Genomic DNA, 21,207 nt, shown 5'->3' with positions numbered 1-21,207 from the left:
GGATGTGTATATATCCCTGACAAAGGAGTGTTATATATAGTATATATATTTTGAGTTTATAAAATACTATTGTGATCTAGATCTTGTTCTGTGTTTAGGGTTTTTTTTCACCCAACCTTGTATTTTGAATATCTTTGCATGTTGCTATTATAATTTTAAATTTTGTCAATGGCTTCCAACATGGTATTCCATAGTATGCATCCACCACATTTTCTTACCCATTTCTCTAGCAGGGAATAGGTTGATTGCCTCCAACTCCTTGATTTCTCAGACAGTTGTGTCATTAACATCCTAAAACAAGTCTTTGGATCTGCGTGAGACTTTCTCTGGAATATTTACAGAAGAGTGGGATTTCTGGATCACAGGATATTTGCATATGTAATCTCTTTCTTATGGCCAGATTGCTCTCCAAAAGGACTATACCAGTTGATGTCTACACATTATATCTGAGGGTTTCCTTTTTCCCAAATCCTTGCCATTACTTAGTATTATTAGATTTACTATTTTGTTTTTAATCCGGTGAATGTAAAAGGGGCCTCTGATTGCTTTCATAGTATTGGTACTTTTAGCCATTTGGATTTTCCCTTCCATGAATTGTCCTTTATTCTCTTTACTTGTTTTTGTATGAAGTCCTTTTGTCCATTAGTATGAGGAATGATCAGAATGGATTTTCTTTATTCATTTTTTGAGAGAGAGAGACTGGGAGAGAGAGTGTGCATAGAGGAGGAGGAGGAAGAGCAGAGGGAAAGGGAGAGAGAATCCTAAGCCAGCACCGTACTCACCACAGCCCAACACAGGGCTCAGATCATGACCTGAGCCAAATCGAGTCAACATTAACTGACTTGAGCCACCCAGTCGCCCCAAGGATGGATTTTCTGATCTTAAATTATCTTTGCTTTCCTCTGATGAATCTTTTTTTTTAAAGTTTTATTTATTTAAGTAATGTCTGCACCCAACATGGGGCTCAAACTCACGACCCCAAGATCAAGAGTTGCATGCTCTTCCAGCTGAGCCAGCCAGGCGCCCCACCCCCCCAAATGTAATTCTTCTTGATCAGAGATAGTGTGTGTGTTTTGAAACATTGTTTTTGATGTTTTGGGATTTTAGATTTCTGCTATTTTGAATTTCTGTATTTCTGTTCATAAGCAAAATGGACTTTATATTGTTCATACTCAATTTTGAAATTGAGATGATCCCAGCTGCCTAAAAGAGTTGGTCAGTTTTTCCCTTGTCTTCTCAGTCAGCTTTTATGTGATTAGAAGTCCTTTCTGTTTAGGTAAAACCCACCTCTAAAAAAATCCTCTGGGCCTGAAGCTTTGTAAAGATGGGCGTCTTTCATTAAAACATCATTTTCTAGGAAATAAGAAACATTTTTAAAGGGGGAAAAATTTCATTTCCTTTCGACTCAAATCTGCCTAGTTATTTTTTCCTTTTCAGTTTGTATTTCATTTATTTGCATGTTCTTTTTTCTTTTATCAGTTTTGCCAAGATTTGCTTCTCAATTTTTTGACTCATATTTTGTTTTTTTTAGTCTTTTCCAGCATTTTTGGGTTTTCTTTTTTTTTTCTTTTAAGATTTTATTTGTAAGTAATCCTCATACCCAGTGTGGGGCTTGAATTCACATCCCTGAGATCTAGAGTGTAGGAGCACACTCTAGCTCTACGGACTGCCAGCCAGGTGCCCCTTTGTTTGTTTTTATTTAAATTTGGCCCTTTATCTCCTCCCTTCTTGAACTTTTAGGTCTGCTCTGTTAGTCTTTATCCAGCTTCAGGAGTTGCTGGCGTAGCTCAGTTTCTTCTACTTTCTTACAGCGATGGGGTGTGCTGAGTCTCTGCTGTCTCATTCAACCACCCCTCATCGTTTCCTGATGTCCCAATTGTGTGCTGTCCCAGTCCTGCCATTAGGGATTGTCAGCCTGGAAATGGATTTTCCTGTCTTTCTTTGTTGCTACCATCTAGCCTAATCTGATGAAGAGTGGCGCCGGAGACCACTCACAGAGCTGTCCTGTTGACCTCTGTTTTTATCAGCTCCCCAGTCTATGCAGGAGAAGCTCTGCCAGGATGTCTCCCTCCGGACCGGGCTTGCGCTGCTGCTCTTCTGGCCTGCAGCCGGAAGTGTGGGTAGGGTCCGCAAGGGTGGGCCAGGAGAATAGAACTCAGAAAGGCACAGATAGAAAAATCTATCCTGGCCCTATTTCCCTCCAGGCTGCCTCGTACCTCCCCACACAGTGGGACCGAAATCACCATCTGGTATTCCAGAGTTTTTTCAGAATTTTATATTCAGTTCTAGGACCCATCAACCTTCTGCAAAGGAACTGTGGCTCTTCTAGGATTGGTTTTCAGGAAGGCGGCCAGTTGCCTCCTTGGCTTCTTGGTTTGCCCCCCTACTTAGGAATTGAACCTGATACTGAGATTAGCAATGTTTGGGTTTAAAGATCCGAATGAGGGGCACCTGGGTGGCTCACTCAGTTAATGTCCACTATTGATTTCTGCCCAGGTCATGATCTTCTGGTTTGTGAGTTCAAGCCCTGTGTTGGGCTCTGCACTGACAGTGTGGTAGCCTGCTTGGGATTCTTTTTCTCCCTTCTCTTTCTACCCCTCCTTTTCTTTCTTTCTCTCCCTCTCCCTCCCTCCCTTCCTCTCTCATCCCTCCAAAATAAACATTAAGGGAAAAAAAGTCAAGTGGCCCCTAGGTGGCTCAGTCAGTCAGTTAACTGACCCACTTCGGCTTAGGTCATGATGTCACCGTTCATGAGTTCAAGCCCTGCGTCAGGCTATGCTGACAGCTGGAGCCTGGAGCCTGCTTTGGAATCTGTGTCTCCCTCTCTGTGTGACCCTTCCTCGCTCACGCTCTTTCTCTTCCTCTTTCAAAAATAAATAAACATTTAAAAAGTTTAAAATAAAAAAGTAAAGATTCTAATAAATAACAGATGAAAAGTGTTAATCAAGCCTAACTGGGTAGGGGCACAGCAGTTGTGCCTTTATTTATTTATTTATTTATTTATTTATTTTTGAGAGCGCGCACACATGAATGGGGCATGGGCAGAGAGAAGGGGAGACCAAGGACCCCAAGCACGCTCAAACTCAAACTCACGAACTGTGAGCTCATGACGTGAGCCAAGCGGAAGTCAGATGCTTAACTGACTGAGCCACCCAGGCGCCCCAGCAGCCTTTGGCTGGTTAGAGACCGAGCACTGGCAGAGACTGGCAGAGGATGGAAGCCCGAGGCTCTTGGTGTGATTTGGATAACCCGCTTCTCCATCTCCCTGTAATCTCTGTCCTAGAGAGCACAGTGCCCTCCCTTCTCCGCTCTGCTATAGATCACAGTGCTGGCTTTTAACTTTTCTACCCACCACCATTTCCTGCTAATCTTGCTATATCCAGTCCTCTAATTCTGGGCTGTGTGGATTTGATTACCTTCTCTTGTCTGTTTGGTGGAAAATCTTTCTGGTCCTGTGTGTAGCTGTTCCTGGTTGGTCTGCCATTATTCTCCTTGTTCTGCACGCTAGCTCAACAGTCTACACTAAACTAAACTCAGGAGTGTTGCTAAGTTTTTCACAGAAAACCTCATCCCTGAACAGAGAATTTGAATAATAAAGAACATGAGAAGCATTGTGGTCTCTATCAGACTTAAGCTTTGTTGCATCACTGGATCATAACCATAGCTGGGGTGGGGGAAGGAGGGGTCAAAAACCACAATTTTAGGAAATGCCTCTGGCTACATTAAGATAGCCAGAGAGAGCCCCACATTGACGTTATCTCTGTTCATCGGTGAGACACATCTATTTGAGTATCCGACTGACAAAAGGAGTCAGAAAAAATGATCTTGTGTCCTTGACACATCTCTCACTTCTCAGTTTTCCTGTATTTTCTAGTTCCACAGCCTTGAAACTTCATTCATTTTAACTCTGAGTAGTTCTTTCACTGTGTGTTTCAAATTTCTTTTTGTTTTGAAAGCAACTACCTTTAACTTCTTGCCCTCCTAAAAGAATGCAGATCTTTCAGATCTTTGAACTACACCATGCTCTGTACAGTTAGTAATAGTGATTATTGTCAGCATCAACGAAGCTGACATTTATCAGGTGCCTATTTCTGATGCTTTATATCCACATCCATATATCCATATCCTACTAATACAAAGACTGCTCGGTTCTCATGTACAGATAGTTTCAGGGAAGATGCAGGGAAGGTTGACATCCTATTATTTGCCAAGTAGTATGCTAGATACTTTGAATAGTCATTTATTCCTTATAGTGCACGTCTTGCAAGTAGTTAACTATCTCACTTTTACATATTTAAAAACTTAGAAACATTAAGAGATTTGACCGGAAGTGGCAGAATTACAATTCTAACCAAGATTGTTCTAACATCAAAACCCGGGTGCTTTCTGCTGTTTCACACTGCCTTCCAGAACTCTCTGACATTGTGCATTTGTTCTACAGATGTTCAGTAAGACTTGTGTGTGTGCAATGTAGGTAGTCTCACAGCTTTCAGATATCAATCCTGCTCTCCATGGATAAGGCCTATATCAGTAACTGTAATTCAGAGTAGACACGTGTCTTGATATGAAAGGTCCCAGTAAAGTGCCAGGGGGCATTAGAAGGCGGAGAGTTTATTCTGAACCAGAAGTTCTGAGGGCAGACACACTGGGCGAACTGCCCTCTGAGCTGGGCTTTGACACATCAGGGTTTCCCTGTGGGAACTAAGACATTTCTCTGAAGGAGTGGAAATGGCGTGAGCAGATACAGAGAAGGAGGGCGCCCTGTGTTTGCTTGCAAGCATCCTGAAGGAGCCCTGGAAGGTATACTTGGAAAAAACTCCTTGACTTACAACTTATTTTTAAGGAACATATAATATGAAAATGTTTCTTTCTTTTCCTTTTTTTTTCTTTTAGCTTCCAGTTGAGCATGAGTCTTCTTATGATTAGTGAGAATGTAAAATTGGCTCGTGAATATGCATTGCTGGGGAACTACGACTCCGCCATGGTCTATTATCAAGGAGTTCTTGACCAGATGAACAAGTATCTGTATTCAGTCAAAGATGCGTATCTCCAGCAGAAATGGCAACAGGTGAGAATCTCAGCGGCTCGTGTTTTCATGATGTGAGTACTCAGAAGAGGAGGCTCGGAGAGTGTCAGTGCTTTTTGCAGTTAGACATGAAGAGTGTATGATTGGTTCCACGGGTTTGTATGCAATGTTACTTGAAATTTTATATATTATATTAGTAGTAGTCTATATTCCATCATCAGTATTATGAGTTCTACTCAATTATAGTTGTTGGAATCTAATAGATGAAAAAATAATTTTGACATTTTTTTCTAAATCACACTTTTTGCCCTTTATCTGGTAAAATTAGAATGCCTCTTATTAAGCCATTGTTGAAACTGCATATGACACCTGAATCTCATGGGTACTGGGCTTTCTGTAGACCGTTATGAGGAACGTTAGTCACTGAGGACCATTTGCAGTTTACAGGTGGAAAGTGTAGAAGTTCTAAGTCCATTGAAGGTGGCATTTCTTTTTTTTTTTTTTTTAATTTTTTTTAATGTTTTTATTTATTTTTGAGACAGAGACAGAGCAGGAGCAGGAAGGGGCAGAGAGAGAGGGAGACACAGACTAGAAGCAGGCTCCAGGCTCTGAGCTGTCAGCACAGAGTCCGATGCGGGGCTTGAACCCAAGAACATGAGATCATGACCTGAGCTGAAGTCGGAGGCTTAACCGACTGAGCCACCCAGGCACCCCTGAAGGTGGCATTTCTAACAACGTTCAACTATATCACAGAGGAAAGAAATATGGCAGAATTTAATAGTCTTTTTGAGCTGGTCTTCTAGGTCTAATATTTCCCTCAGATGCTACTAAACTGCTTTTCTGATGGTATTCCATATTTGTACTTAATTTCTTTAAAAGAGAGAAGTATCCTACCCCTTTGAACTTAAACCTCTTCACCTACATCTGCCTCTGCATGTCCCTTACATTACCAGAAGAGGGAAATATTTTATTTCATAAAGAGTCTTAAGTTTGTCCCTGAAAGATTTTTGTTTGTAGGCTGGAGACTTTTATTTTAAAAGTCTAAGCCTTTTTAGTAAAGATACTAATCATTTAGTTTTATTTTTTATTTTTTTAAAGATTTTTTTATTTTTACATAATCTCTACACCCAACATGGGGCTCCAACTCACAACCCCCAAACCAGGAGTCACATGCTCTACCAGTTGAGCCAGGCTGGCACCCCTTGTTTCGTTTTAAAACAAAACATTACCAACTTTATTTCAATATTTAATATATGTTGTTTATAAATTGAATCAGGAATGCTTAAAAATTTTTGGTTGTGTGTGAATTGGACCATTTTCATCTGAAGCCGTATTTTTCAAACTGTGGGCTGCAGTCCATTAATGAGTTATGGTCTCACCACCATTTTAAAAGTCAGTTACATACCATAAAAACCAATGAGAGAATCCACTTTATTTATTTATTTTTAAATGTTTTTTAATTTATTTTTGATACAGAGAGAGACAGAGCATGAGAGGGAGAGGGGCAGAGAGAGAAGGAGACACAGAACCGGAAGCAGGCTCCAGGCTCTGAGCTAGCTGTCAGCACAGAGCCTGACGTGGGGCTTGAACCCACTAACGTGAGATCTGACCTGAGCCAAAGCCGGAGGCTTAACCGACTGAGCCACCCAGGCGCCCCGAGAGAATCCACTTTAAAAAGTATTATTTTTATCACACTTTCTGCTAAAAAGGAAGTTATAGCTAATTTCAGTTTGTCATGCAATTTAAATATGAATCATAAGTCAGTGACATGGTTTAATTATTCAGAATTAATTCATTTTGTCTTGCAATTGAAAACAAGAAATGAGCCATTCTTAAAATTTTGACAGAATATTTGGGTGTGATTTACAAGAGAGCTGATGTCAAGATGGAGATTTCTAACATCTGTAATCATTGGCCCTAGTTTAATCTTGGCAGTGATTCATCAGTTACAGATATTTAAAGACTCATATTCTCCTCTGAAACCAGGTTTGGCAGGAAATAAATGTGGAAGCTAAGCATGTTAAAGATATCATGAAAACACTGGAGAGCTTTAAACTAGACAACACTCCACTCAAAGCTGCCCAACATGAGCTTCCAGCTTCCGAGGGGGAAGTTTGGTCCTTGCCCGTACCTGTTGAACGAAGGTAAGTAGGGACCTTTTAAGAAACAAATTAGCACAGGAAGCTGATTGCGTTGGTCATATCTAGGAGAACCGGTTGACAGAGACGGAAACGGGAGAGCGTTTTTTACTGAATGCCTTTTATAGCGCTTCTACTATGGATCATGTAACTATGACCTATATCAATACATTAATCTTAGGTGGAAATAAACCAAAAATATCCTTTTGTGAATGAGCTTACAATAGTGGAGACATTATCTTAGGGAAGGAGCATGAGGTTGGGAACAGAAATATCTGGGCTTTCATTCTGTCTTTTCCACTGTCTGTAGCTTTGGGAAAAGTATGTATGTAACCTTTCCTAGGCCTCAGATTTTTGTGTAAAGGGAGGAGGTTAGATTAAAACAGTGGTTCTCGGGGTGACTGGATAGCTCAGTCGGTTAAGCGTCTGACTTCGGCTCAGGTCACAATCTCGCCATTTGTGAGTTTGAGCCCTGCATTGGGCTCCGCTGATGGCTCAGAGCCTGGAGCCCACTTCAGATTCTGTGTCTCTCCTTCTCTCTGCTTCTCCCATGCTCATGCTCTGTCTTTCTCTGTCTCTCAATAATAAACATTAAAAAATTTTTTTTAAAAAACAAAAACTAAAACAGTGGTTCTTAAACAGGCCATCAGAGAATACTGGTATCCAAATTGCGAAAATGAAAAATGGGTTTTTTAAAAAAATAGTTTAATTTTTTTAAGTTTATTTACTTTGAGAGAGAGAGAGAGAGAGAGAGAGAGAGAGAGAGAGAGACTATGAATCCCAAGCAGGCTCCATGCTGTCAGTGCAGAGCCTGAATCAGGGCTTGAGCTCATGAACCAAGAGATCATGACCCAAGATGAAATCAAGAGTTGGACGCTGAACCAATTGAGCCACCCAGGCATCTTTATTTTTTAATTTAATTTATTTATTTATTTTAAATGTTTATATATTTTTGAAAGAGAGAGAAGGCAAGCAGAGAGGGGCAGACAAAGGGAGACAGAGGATCCAAAATGGGATCTGTGCCTACAGCAGATAGCCTGATGTGGGGCTTAAACTCACCATAAGATCATGACCTGAGCTGAAGTCAGACGCTTAACTGACTGAGCCACCCAGGTCTCCCTCTATTTTTTATTTTTTTAAAGTTCTGTTTGTTTATTTTGAGAGCGAGCGAGCACATGTGCAAAAGAAAGCCCATGTGAGTTGGGCAGGGGCAGAGAGAGAGGGAGAGAGAGAGGATCCCAAGCACTTTCTACACTGTCCGCACAGAGCTTGATCTCATGAACCGTGAGATCAAGATCTGAGTCAAAGTCAAAAGTCAAGACACTTAACCAATTGAGCCACCCAGGTGCCCTGAAAAATGGGCTTTTTCCTTTTCTTTAAAGATGTATTTAATTTTAAGAGAGAGTGCAAGAGGAGAGGGGCAGAGAAAGAGGGGGACAGAAGATCCAAAGGGGGCTCTGTGCTGACAACAGTGAGCCCAATGTGGGGTTCGAACTCATGAACCATGAGATCATGACCTGAGCCAAAGTTGGACACTCAATCGACTGAGCCACCCAGGTGCCCCAAAATGGGCTTCTTAATTCACAGAAAAAAAAAAGAAAGATAAAATGTTCTCTATTTTAGGTTTCTCTTTGACACCGCCCCCCTCCGTTCCTATTAGGTGGAACTGGCAGATATCACTTTAGTGAGGGTGGTATTTCCAGAAATGCTCTACACAGCCAGTAGTGCTTAGTTTCACTGCATATTTTTTAACTGACAAGTGTCAAATGGATGTCACTTGTCTGTTTCACTCACATAATAGATTTCCTAATTTGTATTGTGGGTTTAAATATGCAAATATGTCCTAGCATTCTATGAAGAACACTGACTTACGGGTTCTTTGTCCCCTAATCAGTTTGAGAACCTTGCACTAAGATATTGTTCAGGTGTTTTTCAGTTTCACGTTGTCATTGTCATTCTTAATTCTTGATTGTATTTTATGATAGGTGCTAGATACTGAATGCCCACATGTCTTAACCACTGTTAGAGGCTACACATGTTATTTCATGTATTCACAGCCTTTCAAATAAGCCATGTTCTTTTTTTATATTTCAGATAAGATAGCTTAAAGTACAGTGAAGTTGGGTGACTTTTCCCCATTATCACAAAGCTAATAATTGGTGGAGCTGGAATCTGAGCCCAGATATATTTGATTCAAAAGCTGGAATTCTCTGCCATGCTGCTTACTCTCAAACTCTGGTTTCCCAAATATCTCTTGGGGAGCTGATTAAAATGTAGATTCTGGGTGTTCACTCTTGGGAGTCTGATAAAATACGGGCATACATAGGAGATAATTGTGGGTTCAACAAAGTCACATAAATGTTTTGGTTTCTCAGTGCATATAAAAATTATGTTTACACTATACTGTAATCTGTTAAGTGTGCCGTAGGATTATGTCTTTAAAAAGTAATGTGCATACCTTAATTGAAAAATACTTTATTGCTGTGGCACCTGGGTGGCTCAGTCAGTTAAGCTTCTGACTCTTGGTTTTTTTCTCAGATCATGATCTCACAGTTTGTAAGTTCAAGCCCCTCATTGGGTTCTGCAGAGCCTGCTTGGGCTTCTCCTTCCCTCTCTCTCTCTTTCCCTCCCCCATTCCACATGATCTCCCTCTCAAAATAAATAAATAAGCTTAAAAAATAAAATAAAAATATTCTCTTGTTAAAAAATGGTAACCATCATCTGAGCTTTCAACAAGTTGTAATCTTTGATCACAGATCAACCATAACAAATGTAATAATAATGAAAAAGTTTAAAGTGTTACAAGAATCACCAAAGTGTCACACAGAGACACAAAACGAGCAAATGCTGTAGGAAAAATGGCACCAACAGACTTGATAGGTTGCTACAAACCTCAGTTTGTAAAAACCCATACAGCATCTGTGAAGCACAACAAAGTCAAGTCTGCCCGTAGACGGCAGGTGGAGCGCAGAGCCTGCGCCCATTCTCATACTCGGGGCCGCGGATCACACTTGGAGACGCGCCGTACCGAGGTGCTCCCTTTCCTCTTCATGAGCAGCTCACAGGTACTGCCGCTTTCATCTCCTCAGCTCGGGGGACAAGTACTAATATTGTGTTGTTGACTCTCATATCTTTTGAGTATTTACTAAGTTTTCTCCTTTGCTCATAACCACTTTACTGTTATATTTTAATTTTAAGGGGTTATATGTAATCTGCATGGTTAACCATGCTCTTACTGGTTGTTTCGCCCTTTTTGTTACTACAGAATCAGTATTTGTGGGTGAATAATTTTCTACATTTATGATTACCTTTTTCTTAATTTCAGTAGAACAAATCATAGATGAGTCAAGTTGTGTTTTTATTTTTTTCTTGCCTATAAATGTGTTTTTCATCTATTTACTTTCTTTTTTCTTTCCTCTTTCTGGAGAACCATCATTTGGCCCATGTATTATTAGTCTGTTCCTGTTGCCATAACAGAATACCCCAGACTGGGTGGCTTTAACCACAGAAATATGTTTCTTTATTTTTCACAGTTCTGGAGACTAAAAAGTCTAAGATCAAAATGCTAGCCAGCTTGGTCCCTGGTGAAGACTCTTCCCAGGCAGACACCTGCCTTCTCTGTGACCTTACGTGGCAGAGAGAATGTGCAGACTCTCAGGTGTCTCTTACAAGGACGCCGTCCTCAGATCAAGGCCTCATTTAACTTTATTTATTTATTCGTTTATTTTTAAAGTAGGCTCCATGCCCAGTATGGGGCTTGAACTCACAATCTTGAGATCAAGAGTCACATGCTCTACTTAATGAGCAAGCCAGTCACCCCTAACTTTAATTAACTCTGTACTCTAAATGGTACCTGAGATGAGATCAAGAGTTGGATGCATAAAACCGACCGAGCCACCCAGTGCCCCAAGTTGATTTCAAATTTAATGAATTATTTGGTCACCTGAGTCTAACAAGCAGAGGCAGGAGGAATCTCTCTTGGGAGTAGTGGGACATTTAATTAGATAAGTCTTTTCATCTAGAAAATTTTATAATGACGAGCTGTAATTTTCCTTCTGATTGCTTCTTGCTTTCTTCAGTATCTTTTTCTGTCCCTGATTTCAAATGCCCTGCATGGATTACTATTAATCGTAAAGTTCTCTTCTTTGACTTTATTTGCTGCATCTTTGTTTCTTCCTGTAGTTTATTTTAGTTTCTCCTTCAACTGAATATCCCTCAAATCTGTTTTTTGTTAGTCTTCATTTGTACTTATGCTTAAGAGAGCTTATTCTTTTTTCAACTCTTTTGGTGATTCTGACCTTGTCATCAGTTAGATTTTAGCCCATTTAAGAGCAGATTCAGCTGATCTAGCTGAGCCTTTTAGAGCAAAGATTAGAAATAGGTTCAAAGCTATTAAATGTGATTTTTAAAAAATATTGTTTAAAAGCCAGCTCATAGAGCCACATGGGTGGCTTGGTTGGTTGAGCATCTGACTCTTGATTTTGGCTCAGATCATGATCTTACGGTTGTGGGATTGAGCCCCCATGTGGGGCCTCCATACTGAGTGTGGTACCTGCTTAAGATTTTCTCACTCTCTCTCCCTCTACCCCTAGCTCGTGTACTCTCTCTCCCTGGAAAAAAAAAAAATAGGGGCACCTGAGTGGCTCAGTCGGTTAAGTGTCTGACTTTTGATTTGGACTCAGGTAATGATGTCACAATTTGTGGGATTGAGCCCAGCATTGGATTCTGCAAAGCTAGCTCGTATCCCCGAAATGTCTTCTGATCTCACAGTAAACCCAGATCCTCATCACATCCTTCAACAGCACATGAGCCTTGTTTCCCTTTACCCCTAGGACCTCAGTTCTTAAGACTCTACTCCTCTGTGAGCAAATCAAACACACACGCTTCAGTTCTTGCCCTTGCCTTTTTTTCAGCTCAGACATTTGGTGACTTGTTCTTCATTTCCTTTGGGTCTTGACTTAAATGCCACCCCAGGAGGGTCTCTGACCACCCTACCTGAAATTCCACCCTCCTCAATCATAGCCCCTACCCTCCTTTATTTTTCTTGACAGCACTTAGCATCATCTGATGTAGTGTTCATATCTTCATTGACACACAGACACATGTATGTAAGTCTGTAAGAGTAAAGGTTTTATTAAACTTACATAAAAATGTCTTATCCCGAATGTATAAAGTAGTGTCTATCAGTAGTAATAGTTCAGTAAACTCTATTTTGGATGAATGAATAGCTAGCAGTAAGAAGTGGATAAAATGTGACACACTTTATATGTAATTGCCATCTAGTCATTAAAAGTCGTTTATGAGGTGATGATACAGGAAATACCTGAGTAGAGAAAATATGAGTGCATGTGTGTACAATGGTTCCTATTTTGTTTAAATAAAAGACAGCTATAAGAACTAATATGTTAAGTGGCTAACTCTGGGTAATGGGGTTACAGGTGACCTTTATTCTTTATAGTTTATTATATCAGAGTTGTCTGTTTAGTAAGGGGGGAATAAATACATACTTTAAAGAAATATCTCCAGTTGGCCATCCAGGTGTCTAAATCCAAAATTGAACCCCCGTCATTCCTTCCACATTGGTTTGGCTTTTTTTTCCTGCCAAATCATCATTTTCAACTTCCCATGTCCAGGAGTGTCCACGTGTATCTCCTGGACTCCTCTTGCGTACTGCCTCAAGCCAGACCCTCATCTCATGCTCAGTAGCATTTGTAACCTGCCAGGTTTCCCTGCCTTCTGTTTCCTTTGTCAGTGTATGTTCCATAGCACTAGACTTGTCGCTCTGAAACCTTTTCAGCAGCCGTTAGCTAAAAGCCACGCCTCTTGACCTGGTATTCAGATTTTCGTCTTCCTGAACCACCTTCTCTGTTCAGTATCATCTCTGAATGCTCACGATTGTTTTTATAGTTAGTGTCTTTATAATCCTTTCCCTGGATTATGCTCATTTTGATTTCTTTCCTTTTCTACACTGATTTTCTTGTCTGCAGTTCTACCCTCTTGTTTAGTTCATCCCTTGTGTTTACAGACCCAGTTTATTTTCGGTCTTCTTGAGGTCATTGATAGCACTACATCTCTTTTACACTTTCTGGTATACTTGCCTAGTTTCACGTATCTTCTTTCTTGCCTATACTTGAGGTATTTGAGGATTGGCCTCTCTTACCTTTTTTATTGATCATTTTAATGGCCCTAACCCAGTCCAGCTTGAGAAATATTTGGGAGGTCTGAATCCTGCGACAGAAATAAAGGTGATGTGAGGCAATGTATGTAAATGTAAAAACACTATACATCAGTTCTCGTAACTGTAGGTAGTGTTTATATCAGTTTTTTAAAAGAGAAAATGATTAAATTTTATTAATTAAAATGTAAAAACTATGTTATATTCTAAATACAATAGTATCAACATGGGACACGTGGGTGGTTTGGTCGGTTAAGTGTCCAACTCCTGATTTCAGCTCAGGTCATGATCTCACAGTGTGGGATTGAGCCCTCCGTCAGGCTCTGTGCTGACGACAGATTCCTTCCCTCTCCTCTCTGCTCCTCCGCCCACTCCCACTTGTGTGCACATGTACTCTCCCTCCCTCCCTGTCTCTCTCTGTCTCTCTTGCTCTGAAAAAAAAAAAAAAATAGTGTCAACTTGCACACCAATGCAGTGCATTGTACCAGTGGATAAATGTGAATTCTGTACCTGTGGTGTTCTGGTTCTTTTTACAAAACTCTCTGTTAATTGCTGTCTTGTCAGTTTCCAGGAATCAGACTAAGTTTTCATTAGTACACCAGCACTTGCTGTACACCCGTTATTTCCTCTCAAAGGAGAGGTGATGGTCACTTCTGTTACTTTTACCATATAACCATACTGCAGCCCATTCTTCTCACTAAATCACCATAGACAGCTGTGTCAGATTTATACATTCGATCTTAGATTTCAGTGACTTAAGTTGATTCATTCCTGGCTTGTGTTCCTTTAATGCCTTGGTTTCTTTAGTTCATAAAAACTCTCACTTAACACATGATAATGTGTTCATGTATATTTGGACCTCCTCCCGAAGTTCATTATGATTTTCACAATCTCGTGTCTAATTAGACCCTCGCCAGGACCTAGAAAACGCCAGTCTCCTCAGTACAGTGACCCCAAACCGCACGGTAACCGACCCAGCACAGCTGCCAGGGCTTACCGTTCGTCTGCACACAGTCTTCACAACGACAGAGGGAAAGCCGTTCGTTGTCGGGAAAAGAAGGAACAGAATAAAGGAAGAGAGGAGAAGGTAAATGTTAATGATTTTCATAGATGAGGTATTTATTAACCTTACAAATGAAGACTATATAAATTTTAATAATTTTTAGTCACTAAAACCGCCAGACTGTTTAACAAAATCTTAATCATATTCCACTTAGGATTTTTCCCACTCACTATTACACAGATATTTTTGGGTATTTTTTGTGTCTTTCTGTCTTGATATAATTTCAGACTTGCAAACAAGTTGCAAGAATGGTATAAGTAAATTCCGTATATTCTTTACCGAATTTTAGCAAATATTTTGCTTTATTATCTACTTTATACTTTTTTTTTTTTTTTGGTCTGAAGCATTACGAGTAAGTTGTAGATATGTGTGCCCTTTTACCCTTCAGTGCTTTATAGGGTATTTCCTAAGTACTTGGACATGCTTTTACATAAATACAGTGGTCACAAACCATATATTTTACATTGATCCGTAGACCCTCAAAAATTTAGCCAGTTATCCTATTAATGGCATTGACAGTGAATCCCAGTAACGGCATTGACAGCTCGTCTACCCCCGGGCAGCAAGAGAAGCACGCCCTGCGTTTGGTTGTCATGTTTCTTTAGTCTCCTTAACGTGAAAATGTTCTCAGCCTTGCTCTTTTTGACCTGGCATTTTTGAAGAGTACAGGCCGATTATTTTGTAAAGTGCCTCTCAGTTTGGTCTCTTTTGATGTCTCCTTGTGATTAGATTAGGTTATGCATTTTGGATAGGAATACCATTGATGGGAAGTTTTGTTCTTCGCAGTATATGATGTAAAGAGGCACAGGGTGTTTATTCTGTGACTTGTGATAGATTGGAGTGCTTTGTGGTCTCTGCCTGGGCTCTCCACTACAAAGTTAATCTTTTCCCCTTTATAGTAAGTTGGGGGGAGATACCTTGAGACTAAGTAAATACATCCTATTTCTCATCAAAATTTCATCTACTTGTTTTAGTATCCAGTGATGTTTGCCTAAATCAGTTATTCCAATGACAGTTGAAAAATCATGGTTTTCTAATCCAGTAAAACCTTGGTTTGCAAGCATAATTTGCTCCGGAAATATGTTTGTAATCTAAAGCACTTGTATGTCAAAGCAAATTTCCCCATGAGAAATAATGGAAACTCAGATGATTCATTCCACAACCCAAAAATAACTTATATAAAAATGATTACCATACTGTCAAATGATACAAAATAATAAAATACAGGATATAAAGAAGAAGAAACAAATTAACCTGCACTTACCTTTGCAAACCTTCGTGGGTGGTATGAGGGAGGTGAGAACAAGAGGAGGTTGTTGTGTTGCACGAATTTCACGGTCACTCACGGAATCACTGCTGTCCTTTGGCTCAGTGGGACCTTCTGCACGGGGGCCATTGTAAGCGCTTGCACGAGTGTTAACTACGGTACAGTATTAGTACATTCTTGTCACAGACTGTGTTTAGTTAAGTGGCAGTGAGGCAGCAGAGGAAAGGGTCTATGTCTGCGGGTAGCCTGACCTAGAATGAAGCAAAGCATTCCTAAGCTCACTCTTGTTTGGAAAAGCAGAGGACCGTCCGTGGGTGCTCTCAAGTGACAAAAATACACTAGTGCCAGTTGCGGGCACTTTCCAGCGTTCTGAAAAATCACTAATTTCTCCCAAACACCATGGCCTGAGACCAAGGATCCAAGCATGGGAGATGATCGCCCACAATTCTGCAGAGAGAGAGAGAGAGAGAGAGAGAGAGAGGGAGGGAGGGAGGGAGAGGGGAGCCATTGGCTCTCTTGTGATCTTGGGATATTCAGGGTCACATATTACCCGTGTTGCAAGATCTCACTCGTTTATCAAGTTAAACTTTATTAGAAATGTTTCTCATCTTGCAGCACTCGCAGAACAAGTTGCTCGCAATCCAAGGGTTTACTGTAATTAGATGCTGAATGGTGGTAGTTACTAGTGACTGAAAAGAACAGACTTCTGGGTGGCTTGGGTGGCTCAGTCGGTTAAGGGTCTGACTTCTGCTCTGGTCAGGATCTCACAGTTTTGTGACTTCAAGCCCCATGTTGAGCTCTGCGCTGGCCCTGCACAGCCTGCTTGGGATTCTCTCTCTCTCTGCCCTTCCCTAGCTTGCTTTCTCTCTCTCTCTCTCAATAAAAAACTTAAACAAAAAAATAAATAAAAAGAACAGACTTCTTAGAAGAAGAGGAAGATGGTAGTCAGAAAACTTCATGGAATAAAACCATTAAGCCATAAAAGGTGAACAGACTTTTATTCTATTTAAAATCTTTTATTATATATTCATTTTAGAAAATCAGAAAATAGAATAAGTTAAAAGAAAAGAAACAACCCTCAAACTCATGTTTCTTCTCCTCCTGAGATCTGTTAATCCCATGGAATATCCTTTTCCATATATGTGATTTTTTTTGCCATAAGTGAAATCATTATCTGTTTTTTTCAGCAATCAGTATATTCTGAAAATCTTTCTATATTGAGTTAGTCTGTTCCAAATAGTAGCTGTACAAATGATAGAGGAAAGGAGATACAAGCACACAGACATGTGCTCTTCAGTGCAGTTTTTGTTAATTTTTTTTTACGTTTTATTTATTTTTGTGAGACACAGAGAGAAAGACAGAGTATGAGCAGGGGAGGGGCAGAGAGAGAAGGAGACAAACAATCGAAGCATGCTGCAGGCTCCAAGCTGTTAGCACAAAGCCTGACGCAGGGCTTGAACCCACGAACTGTGAGATCATGACCTGCGCCAAAGTCGGACACTTAACCGACTGAGCCACCCAGGTGCTCCAGTTTTTTTTTTTTTAAATTAAAAAAAATGTTTATTTGTTTTTGAGAGGGAGAGAGTAAGAGAGAGAGAGAGAGTGTGTGTGTGTGTGTGTGTGTGTGTGCGCGCGCGCGCGCGCGTGAGGGGGGAGGGGCAGAGAGAGAGGGAGACACAGAATCCAAAGCAGGCTCCAGGCTTTGAGCTGTCAGCATAGAACTCGACGTGGGTCTCAAACCCATGGACTAGGAGATCATGACCTGAGCTGAAGTTGGAACACTTAACCAACTGAGCCACCCAGGGGCCCCACAGTGTTTCTCTTCAGGTCTTTTGCCTGTTGTCAAAATGGGTTGTCCTTTTAGTGTTAGGGTTTGAGAGTTCTTTATTATTGTTTTTTTTTTTTTTTTTTAATTTACATCTAAGTTAGCATATAGTGGTTTCAGGAGTAGCATCCAGTGGATCATCCCCTGCATGTAGTGCTCAGCCCAACAAGTGTTCTTCTTAATGTTCTTTGCCCATTTAGCCCATCCCCCACCCATAATCCCTCCAGCAACCCTCAGTTCTCTGTATTTAAGAGTTTCTTATTTATTGTTCCCTCCCTGTTTTTATATTATTTTTGCTTCCCTTCCCTTACGTTCATCTGTTTTATATCTTAAATACCACATATGAATGAAGTCATATGATATTTGTCTTTCTCTAACTAATTTTGCTTAGGATAATATACTTTAGTTTAATTTATGGTATTGCTACACTTGATCTTAGCCAAAAGGCCGAGAAGCGATAATTCATGGTATTGCAAATGGCAGGTTTTCATTCTTTTTGATTGCTGACTAATACGCCATTGAATGTATGTACCACATCTTCTTTATTCATTCATCCATTGATGGATGTTTGATCTCCTTCCATACTTTGGCCATTGTCCATAGTGCTGCTGTAAACATTGGGGTGCATGTACCCTTTCAAAACAACACACCTGTAGCCTTTGGATAAATACCTAGTAATGCAGTTGCTGGCTCATAGGGTAGTTCTATTTTTAATGTTTTTGGGAACCTCCATACTGTTTTCCAGAGTGGCTGCACCAGTTTGCATTCCCACCGGCAGTGCAAAAGAGATCCTCTCTCTCCACATCCTCGCCAAATTCTCTGGTTGCCTGAGTTGTTAAGGTTAGCCGTTCTGATAGGTGTAAGGTGGTACCTCAGTGTGGTTTTGATTTATATTTCCCTGATGATGAGTGATGTCGAGCATTTTTTCATGTGTCTGTTAGCCACCTGGATGTCGTCTTTGGAAAAGTGTCTTTTCATGTCTTTTGCCCCTATCTTCATTGGGTTATTTGTCTTTTGGGTGTTTGTTAAGTTCTTTATAGATTTCAGATACTAACCCTTTATCTGTGTGTCATTACAAATATATTCTCCCATTGTTTTGGTTGCCTTTTAGTTTTGCTGTGAGAGTTCTTTATATATTCTCAACACTGGCCATTTGTCAGATGTGTGTTCTTGCAACTGTTTTCTTTCAGTGTGTCGCTTGTCAGTCCATCCTTTTAAATGGATCTTTTACGAGGCAAAAGGATTGTAATTTTGATGAAGTCCACTATTCCAATTTATAAATTGTTCTTTTGGTATCGAGTTTTTAACTCTTTGCCTAGCTCTATATCCTAAATATTTTCTTTTTTTCCCTAAAAGTTTGATAATTGTATGTTTTGCATTTAAGCTCATGATCTGTTGTGAACGGATGTCTGTGTAAGGTGTGAGGCCTAGGTTGAGGTTCAGTTTTGCCTTTTATTATACATGTGCAATTGCTCCAGCAGCATTTGTTGGAAAGGCTCTATTTTGCTGAATTGCTTTTACATCTTTTTTTCAAAAATGAGTTGGACAGTTTTGTGTGTCTTTAGTGCTGGGTGCTCTGTTGTGTTTCATTGATACATTTACCTCTCAACCAGCACTACCCAGTCTTGCTTATTACTATAGCTGTATAGTGAGTCTTCGAATTGGGTGGACTGATTCATCCCGTTTCATTCTTTCTTTTCAAAATTGTTTTAACTATTCTAGTGCCTCTCTTTTTCTATATAAATTTTAGAATCAGCTTTCTACATCTATAAAGAATCTTACTCAGGTTTTGATAGGAGTTATGTTAAATCTGTATATCAGTTTGGGGAAAGTTGACATCTTTATTTTGTCAAGTCTTCCAATCCATGAGCATGTTGTTTATTTACTTTTATTTCCATTTTTTTATTTCTTTCGTCAGCAATCCATAGTTTTCAGAATACAAGTTTTGCAGATGTCCTGTTAGATTTTACATCTGTTTTACCTTTTTTAAGTGATTGTAAGTGGCATTGTATTTCTAATATCAGTGTCTACTGAGTGAACCATTCACCATCTTTGATTAATTGAACTTCCAGCACTCTTCCCTTGCCAGAGGTCGGTGGGATGGGGCTGAAGTTCCAACCCTTTAATCACGTTTGGTTCCCTTGGCAATAGCCCCATCCTGTGGTTATCTAGGGGTTTCCAAAATTCACCGTATTAACATATGCTCAGACATGGTTGCAAGGAGCCTATTAAGAATAACAAAGGACACCTCTTTCATCTTTACTACTCTGGAGCAATTTTAGGAGCTAGGAACAAAACTAAATATTGTAGCACAGTATCTTCCCATTGCTCTTATCCCTTAAGAAATTGCAAGGCTTGGGGTGCCTGGGTAACGTAGTTGGTTAAGTGTCCAATGTTGGCTCACGTCATTATCTCATGGTTTGTGGGTTTAAGCCCCATGTCGGGCCCTGTGCTGAATGCTTGCTCAGAGCCTGGAGCCTGCTTTGGATTCTGTGTCTCTTTCTCTCTCTGCCCCTCTCCCACTCCTGCTCTGTTTCACTTTATCTCACAAAAATAAATAAATGTAAAAAAAGCGTTTATTTATTTATTTTTAAAAGTATTTTATTGTCAAATTGGTTTCCATACAACACCCAGTGCTCTTCCCCACAAGTGCCCTCCTCCATCACCACCACCTCTTTTCCCCCCTCCCCCTTTCCCTTCAACCCTCAGTTCATTTTCAGTATTCAATAGTCTCTCAAGTTTTGCATCCCTCTCTCTCCCCAACTCTGTTTCCCTCTTCCCCTCCCCCTGGTCCTCCATTAGGTTTCTCCTGTTTTCCTGTTAGACCAGTGAGTGCAAACATATGGTTTCTGTCCTTCTCTGCCTGACTTATTTTGCTTAGCATGACACCCTCGAGGTCCATCCACTTTCCTACAAATGGCCATATGTCATTCTTTCTCATTGCCATCTAGTACTCCATTGTATATATATACCACATCTTCTTGATCCACTCATCAGGTGATGGACATTTAGGCTCCTTCCATGTTTTGGCTATTGTTGACATTGCTGCTATGAACATTGGGGTACATGTGCTCCTATGCATCAGCATCTCTGTATCTCTTGGGTAAATCCCTAGCAGTGCTATTGCTGGGCCATAGGGGAGTTCTATCGATAGTTTCTTGAGGAGTCTCCACACTGTTTTCCAGAGTGGCTGCACCAGTTTACATTCCCACCAACAGTGTAGGAGGGTGCCCGTCTCTCCACACCCTTGCCACCATCTATAGTCTCTTGATTTGTTCATTTTAGCCACTCTGACTGGCATGAGGTGGTATCTCAGTGTGGTTTTGATTTGTGTTTCCCTGATGATGAGTGATGTTGAGCATCGTTTCATGTGTCTGTAGGCCATCTGGATGTCCTCTTTGGAGAAGTGTCTGTTCATTTCTTCTGCCCGTTTCTTCATTGGGTTATTTGTTTTGTGGGTCTGAAGTTTGGTGAGATCCTTGTATATTTTCGATATTAGCCCTTTATCTGATATGTCATTTGCAACTATCTTTTCCCATTCTGTCGGTTGCCTATTAGTTTTCTTGATTGTTTTTTTTGCCTTGCAGAAGCTTTTTATCTTGATGAAGTCCCAAGAGTTCAGTTTTGCTTTCATTTCCCTTGCCTTTGGGGATGTGTCAAGTAGGAGATTGCTGCGGTGGAGGTCTAGGAGGTTTTTTCCTACTTTCTCCTCA

General features: G+C 40.4%; 1 protein-coding gene, 1 long non-coding RNA gene and 1 pseudogene across 2 annotated transcripts in view; 1 reads left to right on the top strand and 2 right to left on the bottom strand.

The window, feature by feature from the left end:
• LOC115295739 overlaps window positions 1-13,370 on the bottom strand; it is a 35,813-nt gene extending 22,443 nt beyond the window's left edge. The window contains exon 1 of the long non-coding RNA XR_003910555.1: window positions 13,325-13,370. This is a non-coding gene — a long non-coding RNA (uncharacterized LOC115295739). The remainder of the gene's footprint in view (window positions 1-13,324) is intronic.
• KATNA1 (katanin catalytic subunit A1) overlaps window positions 1-21,207 on the top strand; it is a 46,414-nt gene that overhangs the window by 6,701 nt on the left and 18,506 nt on the right. Inside the window, exons 2-4 of the mRNA XM_029943915.1 lie at window positions 4,894-5,068; window positions 7,013-7,170; window positions 14,246-14,426. Of these exons, the coding sequence (XP_029799775.1) occupies window positions 4,907-5,068; window positions 7,013-7,170; window positions 14,246-14,426 (501 nt within the window). The 5' untranslated portion in view covers window positions 4,894-4,906. The remainder of the gene's footprint in view (window positions 1-4,893; window positions 5,069-7,012; window positions 7,171-14,245; window positions 14,427-21,207) is intronic.
• Window positions 17,819-17,953, bottom strand: LOC115297218 (annotated as a pseudogene).

The sequence above is a fragment of the Suricata suricatta genome, chromosome 7 (genome assembly GCF_006229205.1).
Source record: "Suricata suricatta isolate VVHF042 chromosome 7, meerkat_22Aug2017_6uvM2_HiC, whole genome shotgun sequence".
NCBI classification, from domain to species: domain Eukaryota; kingdom Metazoa; phylum Chordata; class Mammalia; order Carnivora; family Herpestidae; genus Suricata; species Suricata suricatta.
The sequence above is the reverse complement of the archived record's forward strand: the minus strand, read 5'-3'. Positions and strand labels throughout refer to the sequence as shown.